The 12,804-nt window shown below is 36.6% G+C and overlaps 1 protein-coding gene across 1 annotated transcript; it reads left to right on the top strand.

Moving 5' to 3' along the window:
* The first annotated feature begins 3,614 nt into the window (after positions 1 to 3,614).
* LOC117340535 (BEN domain-containing protein 3-like) lies at positions 3,615 to 4,133 on the top strand. The gene has a single exon (XM_033902294.1). The coding sequence runs from the start codon at positions 3,615 to 3,617 to the stop codon at positions 4,131 to 4,133; it is 519 nt and encodes a 172-aa protein (XP_033758185.1).
* Positions 4,134 to 12,804: the final 8,671 nt, after the last annotated feature.

Genomic DNA, 12,804 nt, shown 5'->3' with positions numbered 1-12,804 from the left:
AGTATTCGCTTCCGGTAAGATCCCTGAGTCTTGGAAGGAATCAACAATTATTCCGATTCCAAAACCTGGTAAGGACGCCAATGAACCAAATAATTATCGCCCTATCTCTCTAACAAGCTGCATCTGTAAAACACTTGAACGGATGATAAACAATAGACTAGTTTGGTTCCTTGAATCCAATAATATTTTGAGTCCACTCCAAAGCGGGTTCAGAAACCGCAGAGGAACAGTAGACCACCTGGTCAGATTAGAAACCTTTATTCGAGAAGCTTTCGCAAAGAAGGAACATCTTGTTGCTGTGTTCTTTGATCTGGAGAAAGCATACGATACTACATGGCAGTATGGTATTATGAAAGACCTGCATGAAATTGGTGTACGTAGGAATCTCCCAAAGTTCATTTAAAACTACATATCTGACAGACATTTTAAGGTTCGCGTTGGCTCAACGTATTCTGAAACAGCTAAACAGGAAATGGGAGTCCCTCAGGGTGGCATCCTTTCCGTAACTCTTTTCGGTCTGAAAATCAACAGTATAACTAAATGTCTCGGTAAGTCAACTGAAGGGTCTCTATTTGTTGATGACTTCTTGATCTGCTATAGGTCGAAGAACATGCACACGATAGAACGACAACTTCAACAATGTTTGGGCAAACTACAAACATGGGCAGATGAAAACGGCTTTAAATTTTCTAGATCAAAAACTGTCTGCATGCACTTCTGCCAAAAACGAAAGCCACATAATGATCCCGATCTAACATTAAATGGAAGCAAAATTCCAGTTGTAGAGCAAACCAAATTCCTCGGACTAATTTTCGATTCAAAACTCTCCTTTGTTCCACATATTAAACACCTAAAGGATAAGTGCTCAAAGGCAATGAATATTTTACGCGTACTATCCCACACTGACTTGGGTGGGGACCGTGAAATGCTCTTGCTCCTTTATAGGGCACTTATTCGATCAAAACTCGACTATGGGTCCATCGTTTATGGATCGGCACGGAATTCTTACCTGCAAATGTTGGATCCTATCCATAATCAAGGATTACGTCTAGCACTTGGTGCTTTCCGAACAACACCAGTGCAGAGCCTTTATGTAGAGGCAAATGAACCATCTTTAAATGACCGAAGGAAAAAACTTACGCTTCAATATGCCGCCCAATTGAAATCCAACCCGAAAAACCCGGCTTTTGATCTTGTTGTCAATCCGCAATACCGAAACATATTCACTCAAAACCAAAAACTCTTACCAACATTTGGCATTAGAATTTCGAATTTTCTTCATGAACTTAACATAAGCTTAGACAACACAGGCGAATACACCGTATCGGATGTACCGCCATGGCTTGTCGAAACACCTGATATTAACCTTACTCTACACGTGAGGGCAAAATAGAGTGCATTACCCGAAGAACACAAATCCTCCTTTCGGGAATGCATTAAAGATTTTTCCGATCACGTTCAGATCTACACTGATGGCTCAAAAGATTGAGCAAAGGTCTCCGCAGCATGCTATTCCGATCGCCATTGCTCTTCAATCCGCTTACCAGATGATGCCTCTATCTTTTCTGCGGAAGCATGTGCCATCGATTTGGCCCTCGACCATATCGAAGAACAACGCATTAGAAAGGCAATACTTTGTTCCGACTCTCTATCTGTCCTTCAGAATTTACAATCACGAGATCCAAAGAATATACTCATAGAAAACCTTGTTTTACGAATATCTCGTATCTTAAAAAAATGCAAAATAACATTACTTTGGATTCCGAGCCATGTCGGAATTAAAGGCAACGAACTTGTTGACCGCCAAGCAAAACTTGCTCTAAATCTGCAACAAACAAATATTAAAATACCATATACAGATTTCAAACCTGTAATTAGTTCTGCCATACAGAGTAAATGGCAGCAACGCTGGTCTCTCGAGACGAGCAACAAACTTTTTAAACTACAACCAAAACTTAAAACATCAAAACCAAGTCGGAAGGATCGTAGGGAGGAAATAGTCCTCTCTCGGCTCCGTACCGGGCACACATATCCTACTCATTCGTTCCTTTTGAAACGAGAGGATCCACCGGCGTGTTATGCATGTGATGCTCAATTCATAGTGGAGCATTTTTTAATAGAATGTTCCGATTTCAAACACATTCGTGATAAATACTTTGGAGTCCCGCATATGAAAACCCTTTTCAGTTCCGTGGATTCAAAAACAATAATTAGCTACTTGAAAGAAATCGATCTATTTTATAGACTTTGATATCTTTTACGTTACTGTCTTTGACGTTCTATTTATATAACAAAGTTCACATAATCTATTCGTACATATACATATTTTACCATTTTTAACCAATTTTTTTATCATAATGATCTAAATATACAATACGGATGCTTTTAAAAATGACAAATGTAATCTGATTTTAACATTAAAAATAAAACATATTAGTATATTGTTTGGCCCAAAATGACCTTAGTTGTCGATGGGCCGCAAAACATAAACAAACAAACAAACCGCGGCCGCCTATGACCAAAGAGTAAAAAAAAAAAAAAAACACAAGCAACATACATATCAGATCTGACCTACCAGTCCTCATGAACAAAACAACAACATACTGTATCATGCTGTAGTGCAAGCCTAACATGGATATACAAGTGCATGCCATCATGATGATGGTCCTTAATAACAAAAGGTCCTGACAGATAACAACCATCCCTTGTCAGAACTGTTTTGTGGAAAGTATAAAAAGTGAACTATTTACTTTGAATTAAGGACATCAGTACACAGCATTCTACATTGATTAATGGACAATGTAGAAATTAATTTTTAGATATGGAAATCGATTAAAACACTTTTTGTATAGAAATTCTTCCTGTCGCTAACAAGAGATACAGTGAAACAGTAAAGAGATTGCTATTTTGAGGAAGAGTTCATTTAATGTAGCTTTGATAACATTCTTACAACCAACAAATTTTGTTCATTGTGCTTTACTCTTTTGTAGAGCATTTTGGAAACTTTATTTATTTTACAACAATTGCGAAAAAAGTAATAGCAACTTTTATCAATCAATATTTGCTAGGATGAAAGTTATAATCAATTGAAATAAACAATATAAATCACAGGTTTCTTGTGATATTACAGTTGTTTGAACGCACAACGTTCCAAAAACATACAACCAGCCAGACCTAACGCAGAACCCACCGTCTACCTCCGTATCCTGTTCTACCTCTGCTTTCACTCCTCTGCCAGCTTCTTCACATTCTTCCTCCACTTCTTCCTTCTGCCCATACTATTCTTCTAACTATCCTGAACTAACAGAGCTGGGCCACTGTCTACCTCCGTGTCATTCTCTACTGCTGCCTCCATCCCTCTTATATCCTCTTCACATTCTTTCTCCAACTCTGCCTTTTGTCCATATTTCTCTGTTGACCAGTCTCTATCTTCTCAGTCTATCCCATATTCTACTTCCGTACGTTCTTCTAACTCTGCCTCAGTCCCTCTAACAACCTCTTCACTACCTTTCTCAATCTATTCACCCACAATTAATACATCTCGGACATCGTCGCCATCCATCCCGCCTGCTGACGAGGCTGAAATACCATCGCCAGTTCGGAGTGAGAGACGCATGTCAGAGATGATTGGAAGGAAACTGGATGCGATGAACAGGCGACAAGACAGGATGGAGATTTCTCTGAGACGAATAGAGAAGTTAGACAGGGTTTTACGGATATTCCCAACTACAGCTGCCTCTCCGATTCACCAGGAGGAATATATGGACAACCAGTCACTCCCCCAAACCAGTGTATCGGACGATGAATTTTTGGACATCCCTGTTCAGTGGCGCTTCTCCTTAATTGAGCTGAAGCAAATTAACTTACACAGCACTGGACCAGGAAATTTCGCCAAGAATATATGTATCAAACTTTACCCTGAATTATTTGGCCCAGACAACCTGCGCTACCAATATTCCTTTTTCGGTGGTGGACCCTTACAGAAAAAGGAACTGGATCATGTCAGGAAAAGCTACCTGGCTAGATATGTTCTGTATTTTCATCCGGATGTGAAGGACGCCGATATGTGGAAATCAAAAGTTGTGCCCAAGATAAACGAGTACCTGAGACGAAGCAACCAAAGGAAGGAGTGATGAGTGCATAGTGCATAGTAAACATGAACCCCAGTGTAGTGTTTCTTGGAAATTTTAGTAGGAACAATAACATTACAAACTTTAAATTTTTGCATAGAACCAACAAACATGCCATGCAATTTCTTCAGTGTTAGAAAATATTTTTTTCTTAACAAACTACATACAGTCTTTATGCATTATATTGACTATAAACTTAATTGTCCTTTGTCGTTTTTTTTTTTTTTTTTTTTTTGTTTTTTTTTTGTAATTTTTCTTTTTGTTTTGCTGAAAATATTGTTATACTTATATGTTATATCGCAATTTTAATTCAAAATTTGAAACCATGATCTTATGATCTTCATTCAAAATGACAATCGTTTACACATGTATTCTTCCAGAAATAGCTTAATCATGATTTATCAGATTCATAATATATATCTAAGAAAAAGAAAAACCTGAAACGACTTTTGCATGTAATTCATTTTATTTCTTTTGTCATATTCTAATGTTGTTTTGATATGTGTATGTGTCTTTTCGTGTTCCTTATTTATATTGATTATGTCTGTATAAGCTATACGACGTGAAATTGAATTTAAATAATAGCTTCATCTATAAATGTGTCCTGATTTTTTGCCTCTGTCTGAAATTTTACTTTTCCCTATAAATTGAGTTAGCCAGTTATTTCTCTTAATAATCAATTACTAAATCGATAAGATATCATTTCAATATATATAATTTGTTATTATGCATATTCATGTTAATAAAGTGTACCTCCATCTGTTTACTTGTCTTTCTGATGTTTATTTGTTTCTTTAATGAAGAAGGCCGATATTTATTGTTTTATTATATTTTTGTCTACAAATTTTCCATATTTTGTACTTGATAACTACATGTAATAGTCAAATCAAAACAAGTGTCGTCGAATAACACCGGTCGAAATTGAATTTTAGATGAATGTTGGCCGTACAGATTCTATTCTTTAAAGTTTTCACAGACATTATTCTGGTTTTGTCATTTCGGTATGCAGTTACTCTTGTTACATCATTACTGTAGGATAAGAAACATATTTAAAAAATGGTTTAAACAATTTATGTTCAATCTACAATCATGGACTTTAGTGCTGGCGAATATAATGTGATATGTACCTGGAAGAATTAATATCCTATCATATAATTGATTTATTATATGGTTCCAAAATAAACCGTAATGACCGTAATATGAGTCAACAACATGATAGGTGATTGTGAGACAAATTGTTTACGATGTCGAATTGATTTAATGAGTATCTATCATAAGTCCATGTTAGTCCGAAGGGTTCTGACTATCTGATCCGCTATATATAGTGTTGTTGTTGGATCGATTCAGACTAAGGTCCATGCGTGTTAAATATTGTTAACTGATTACGGCCATCTCGTGTTGTCTCAATTCAAATTCACCACTACTACTAGAGACATATATTCTACTACTATTCTCCGTGTAGAGTCCAAAAGTTCGTTATCGTACATGGTATACTAACTGAATAACAGGTCTACACGAGTTTTTGAGGACTAATCACGTGTATAGATTTCAACCAAATAATAATAATCATATGCCACACAGGAACCGACATAGAACAGATTGCATGTTGAGTCAGACAAATGACTTATGTGACCCAGCATGATACCAAGCCCGTGACGGTAAAATCAAATGACGTAACACTCAGTACCTATCCTCAAGTAAGATGTATCTACGAAATTGAACTAGGTATTATATGCTGACATTTCTATTTGTTCTTACATATCCGATTCAGCTATGTGATATCATTAAAAACTATCTTTATTCTCACACACGGAGTGGAAGGTTGAGGCTACAGAAACACTGGTCATTGACGTCATGATTGATCACTGTCTCGAAAACGCTTTAACCTATGAGTTATTTATCACGTGATTGCCTGTTGGAAGGTTAAACAAAAAGAGACAAGACCAACGTATTGTACATGTACAGTAGGTGATTGATATTTAGATAATTGTGAAATAGAATAAATTACATGTAAATGTTATATTCGACTATGTGGCGCGACAATAACGTATCTTATCAAACGATGAACTGGTGCGTATGTGGCGTATTTAAAATGGGTTCTAACTATTCTGCAACATCCGACTTTGAAAAGATTGTATTGGGTTCTGAACGATTTGATTGTGGACATAGGATCAATACATCGATCAGTTGTGTGTACTTTTCTTCGGTAGTAAACATATCTCGTTCTCACTGGAAAATCATCGCTATAAACTTCCAACGTACAGTACATGTACAAGATGTTTATAAACCGCCGTGTGGGACAACCCTCGCTTGGCAGACGGGATATTCGCAGGAATTACAAGATATTGAAGCTTTCAATTAACTTTTAAAAACATGTACCGTATATATTTTATCAAACTTCGCGATTATGTTCAATGTACAAACATATAATTGTCAATGGAAATAAATACAGAAACAATAATCGGTAATTTCGAACAGCATATTTACAAAATTGTACATTTTATACATGTACAAGTACATGTAATTAAGATATAGAATATCTTCAAATGCTGTGTGATTTCTGATAAATAATTCTGCCAATAGAACTTAAAAGCACATTTTTTCCCACATATTTCAGAATAATAATTTTGATAATAATATTTGATATTAATTTTGCTGAATAACATATGCATTTAGCTGTTTTTAATCACTCCCTCTTATGAGATAGATATACAGTCGAACCCGGTTATATTCAAATGCTCGGGGAATGAAAAAATACTTCAAATTAACCGGTTTTCAATATAACCGCGATCCAGCCTTTTGCCGGCATATTTCAGTACCGCGCTGATGGATTTTCACGAATTGTTTGAGGGTCGTTGTCATAATCACTGGTCTGGTTACGTTGTTTTCATTTTCTGTCGAATCCCTAAGAATGGCCTCGTCGTTTGTAATTGTCTCGCGTGTAGTGAAATGAGAGTCGATTTAGATGTATATATGTAGCAGAAGGCAAAATAAGCTGTGTCCCTCGATGTATATTCATAAACAAATACAGATTCATGCTCATAACAAATGCATTTAATGATTAAAAGTCACAATATATTTGTATTGTGTAATTAGAATTTCATATTTACCTATCTATTGATCGGACGCTTGTCGTGGCGACTTTCAATTTAAGCGGTACATAAACAATGGTTAAGCATTGCCAGGGGCAATAATTTCCTTTCAAATAAAGCGATATTTCAAATAAACCGATTTCAAAATAACCGATGAAACAATACAAAGACAAAGAAGGCATTGTGACGGGGATTTTATTTCACTTCAAATTAAACGATATTTCAATATATCCGATTTCAAATTAAGTGGGTTCGACTGTATATTTTTATCTAGATATTCTTTATGTAAAATGTCATGCTTCAAAAGCTATATGTTGGTAAAATATTAAAAGGAACACCAATACCCCAGTTCCCGTCATCATTCATGAACTTACTAAAATATCATCAAAAATTCCTACTGAAATCAAACTTTGAATTCTTTAAATGAATGAAAACGGAGAATTTTTAAAATACTATGAAGTTGAAATTCAAATTAAGGAACAATTCATAAGCAAATATAGACAAACCAGATTATGCGAAATGCACAAACAGTACGCTCGTTAGATATTTTGATAGGGTAAATATCAATATAGGCAAAGATATTATCTAATGAAAGTGACAGAACACATGTCTGCTCGAGCGGGGCTGCTACAAGTCTGCTACAATCCGAGAGGGCTTGAGCGGACATGTAGCGGACCCACTGGAAGCCCGCTCAAGCCCGCTCGAAGCCCGCCCAAATCTCGCGGCAATCCCGCTGCAAACCCGCTCAAATTCTGAGCGGATGGCTGCGCGGATCAACGCTCTGTGAGCGTTTGAGTACCAAATCACCCTCCTCGTACTGCAGTGCAGACCTCGCGATGTGCGATCCAAACCGCACAACTATGCGATAAATACCGCCCAGCTGTACGGTTGGTAGATTGGATGATCCATATTACGGATCGCTCAATTTGCCGAATGTACTTACGAAAACGAGGCATCGACTACAGTGTGTGCTGAAATGGATGTCGGTCGGCGACTACCACCGATAGCTGAATAAAAGATCCTTTAGATTTGGTTTTATTTGTTTAACAGCTAAGTTCGTTTAAGGGCGGCCTCTCATGCGTGCGATATGCATGCGTGTGGTGATTGCGTATGTGTGTTTTTAGAGGCTGCGGTATGTTTATGTTAAGTCTGCTTGTGATAGGACGGAACTTTAGCTGATTTTACACCTCACTGAACCATCCTGCCGAAGCCACCCAGCAGCACACCCCACCCGGTCACATTATACTGTCAACGGGCGAACCAGTCGTCCCACTCCAAATATGTTGAGCGCTAAGCAGGAGTAGCAACTACCATTTTTAATGACTCTGGTATGTCTTTGTCCTGCAGGTAGGGCGTAAGAATTGTACCTGCTGCCCCCATTGCATGATCGTAAGAGGCGACTAAACTTGGGATCTTATCTTTTCTCTTCTTTTTGAACAACTTTCTTCTTCCTAATGTATCCCTTGACAATGCCTCACTTTTGGCATTTAGTTGAGCGTTCGCCGCTGTGAGGAAGGTTTTGGGTTCTGTCCCCTAGCCGAGACATACCAGAGTCTTTAAAAATGGTAGTTGCTACTCCTGCTTAGCGCTCAGCATATTTGGAGTGGGACGACTGGTTGGCCCGTTGTCAGTATAATGTGACCGGGTGGGGTGTGCTGCTGGATGTCTTCGGCAGTATGCTTCAGTGAGGTAGCACTCTTAATCGGCAAAAGATCCGGCCTATCACAAGGAGACTTAACACAAACATACCACAGCCGCCCAAAACACACATACGCACTCATCACACGCACGGGAGGCCGTCCTTAAATGACCTTAGCTGTTAATAGGACGTTAAACAAAATAAACCAAACCAAACTGGTATGTCTCGGCTAGGGGACAAAACCTAAAGCCTTCCTCACAGCGGCGAACGCTCAACTAAAGGCCAAAAGTGAGGCATTGTCAAGGGAGAGATTAGGAAGAAGAAAGTTGTTCAGAAAGAAGAGAAAAGATAAGATCCCTAATTTAGTCGCCTCTTACGATCATGCAATGGGAACAGCAGGTACAATTCTCACGCCCTACCTGCAGGGCAAAGCCCGGAAACAAAAGGAAACAGTAATTTGGTATTTTTGACTAAGTTTCCATGGTGACGGAAAAAATACCGAAAATGGAAGGTCTGCAATAGCAAAAGGCACAACTAGAGCACTAGTCTGATATATACAGAAAGTTTCAAGGAGCTGCGTTGAACGGTTATGGAGTTATAGCCCGGAAAAGAATCTCGGACGGATGCACGGACGGACGCACGGAGCGACGGAGCCCAATTTAATATCCCCTGCAAACGCGTTTCGCGGGGGATAATAAACGGTCCTGTGTCGTTGATGAAGCAGAATGGGGATGACTCGTTTGGAACACCCGGTCTTATTCTTTTGTACTTTTTCAAGACTCTATGTAAATCTTTCCTTATGGTTATAATTTCCCCCTTCGTTTAATCAATTTTGAGTTCAGATTATGTTTCTGTTGACGCCTCATTTTTCTCTTAATTTTTAAAAAGCAATTTTCTGAACCATATTTTCAAATAAAGTTTACTGCAGTTTAACAAAGTTGGAGGGTAAAGTTTCTGGGCAAGTTTTTGAAGTGCTCCACCTCCACAATCAATAGGCTGCTATCGTAACCATACTTACATACTCTAGGGATGAAAAATAGCTTAATTACACTTGGTTTAATTGATCAAACTTTTACTATCCCTGTTTTTCTGTTGAACTTTGCAATATACATCAGCAATAGGAGATCTGTGCTGTTCTTTTTTTTTAAAGTAGTGCTGTAAAATCAGTCAAAAATCATAATCATCATACATGTATGTTGGAATCGGAAACACAAACTGATTTATGGGCTAAAGTTTATTAATATGCTTATACCAGATGATTTTTCGAAACAAAAATAACGATAGAATTTCGACCTAATTATTTTTAAAAGTATCTTGCTTAATAATATTTTAATTTGTAATATTTGGGATTCCCTCTCTTTCATACAGGAAGAAAGTGATGGAGACAGCACTGATGAGGAGGAGGATGAAGTTGATGATGGTGCTGCTTCTCTCTTTGACAATGGGGATGATGATACTGGTGTTATCGATGCAGCATGAAATTTTAAAACGAAATTCAATGTACTTAGTGCTCAAATCAAGTTATTTAACCTCTACGAAATAACCATAGGCATACATTTGTATAGCTGAATGACGAATAGAGCCATTAGGCTATATTTTGTCATTTATATGGGACTACACCGTCATTAAAATTTAAGTTACATTTGAAAATAAACAGTTTTCACGCTACTACATAGACAATGATTATCTTTTTTTCTGGCTTATATATATTATACATGAACATTTATTCATTGTATGTGGCAGTATTGTGCATAGAACAATATATATATTCTTTTTCTAACCTACAGCTTTATGCAAACATCAGAGAAAAATGTGGTCACACAGTGAATAGAAGGCAGTCCTGAAGCATCTTTTCAAATATGTAACAAGAGAAGGACCTCCTCCTAGAGGTGAAGAAGAGGGAGCATGAGGCATTGCAGTACAGATGGGAACACATGAAGCATTTTATTCGTAACAGAATTACTAGCGCAAAAAGATCGAAGAGGCTTCTCCAATACTAATCACATCCTGTATATTGAGTGTGTAGGCGTATTGCCTATTACACACCTGGCCCAGGTTCTGGCTTGGGCGTTCGGTAGTTCAAGAATAACAAAATGCACATAAACATTTCTCTAAGTTTATTTTCAGTACTATACTGAGTAAGTGTAACAAGATACAAGTCACATGGACAAACACACACATCCTACAAACAAACTTACCTGATGACACATAACATGGGGCCAGCTCCCGGCTTTTCCCTACAATGACTTTTTCCAGAAATTGTTCATCAGAAATTCATAATTGAGATGCATTTATATTTCAATAAAAAGGAAATTTAATAAACTGTGTGTAGAAAGTAATATGACATTTTTCATTTTCTTTAAATATGAAAACTGCTTCCAGAAATTTTCATAAAACACTGAAATCTGACGAGAAATTGAAAAATTGCGGCCAGGTTTTTTATAAGCTCCTTCAGAAAAAAAAATCTTAATAAATGCACAATAAAACAAAACACATATATATATTGCATAAATTTATAATTATTCACCCATCCCTTGTATGGGATTTCATAACCGCATGCTGTCTTGAAATGACATAAGTAATCATGCTATATAAACACAAATATAAAGTACATATACATTATACACTTTTTTCTGGATCTAGAATGGTGGGAATCAATAAGAAATTATCCACAACTAAATATATATTAGTAAACTGTCTAAAATATATTGAGTATATTAATTTCATTTAGTGATCAAATTCCCAAAATAATAACCTGAGATATGTTTGTACCAATACTTCAATTATATAAAGTGATACTAAAGCTGTACTCAAATATGCAAAGACAATTAATATATTTGCACAAGTATTGAAATTACAGTGAGTTTAATGTGCATAGGTATGCCTCATACTTGACTAATTTTCAGACCCAAATCTGGAGTGGCTTAACGGACAAACTTTGAACCTATTTAAACTCATGAATACTTGAAAACAAAGGTCAGAATTGAACAAATTCCCTTTGTGACAGAGGAAATGTTTAATTATCAATTAAAGTTTCACAAGTCTGATGTAAAAATTCACTGTACATCTACATTATGACAATTGTGTCCTTCTGTGAGACCATGTCCTTGGACAGGGCAAAATCCTATCATCTGTTTTTGCATGAATGCCAAATTTTCAATGATCTGTGTTTAAAATGCCAAAAAACATATTTAAACCATTCGCTTACATAGAACGAAGGAAATAATAAAGGAAAAACCTGTTCTGAGAAAAATGTGTTGAAATATTGTGAATTAGAATGTATACACTATAGCAAATTGAATGAAATTCAATTATTTGGGAGGGGGAAACAGTATCGTGTTGTTTTCTTTCAAATTTTGAATTAAAATTAATTTAAACCACTACAGTACATCACAAGATACATATATTACACTTTATGCCCAGCTTATAACAACAGCACCTGCTTTGTCGCATGTAGAAAAGATTTTTGACAGAAAATGTGAAATTTTAGAAGATTTTGTGATTAATTCAAATAGTAATCATGATTTTTCAATCACAATTTTACAAAATAATCTACATTTGCTATGTGGCCAGTCATTTAACATGTCATCACACTATGTACTATTGGAAAATAGAGCCCCTGACTTTGTACAGTACATGTAAATAGTGAAATGAGCAAAACTGCGGTTAACAGTATTACGGTTTTTACCCTAAAAGTTATACCAAAATATAGCGCAAAACCGTTTATCTTCATAAACAGTGCTAGTACACATCTGAAACTTTAAAGTAACCTCAAAGCGTATACTAGAAATGTGTAGCAAACACAAATACCAACATGTTTTCTCGACAAACATGTCCAGTGTGATCTGAGACAAGGATCCGCAATAGAAACGATCATCGAAACGAGGTGTTTTGGGGGTGTAGTTACTAAAATGAAGCTGTCATTAATTAAAAAAACTCACAG

The sequence above is a fragment of the Pecten maximus genome, chromosome 13, assembly GCF_902652985.1.
Source record: "Pecten maximus chromosome 13, xPecMax1.1, whole genome shotgun sequence".
Classification (NCBI taxonomy): Eukaryota; Metazoa; Mollusca; class Bivalvia; order Pectinida; family Pectinidae; genus Pecten; species Pecten maximus.
The sequence above is the reverse complement of the archived record's forward strand: the minus strand, read 5'-3'. Positions and strand labels throughout refer to the sequence as shown.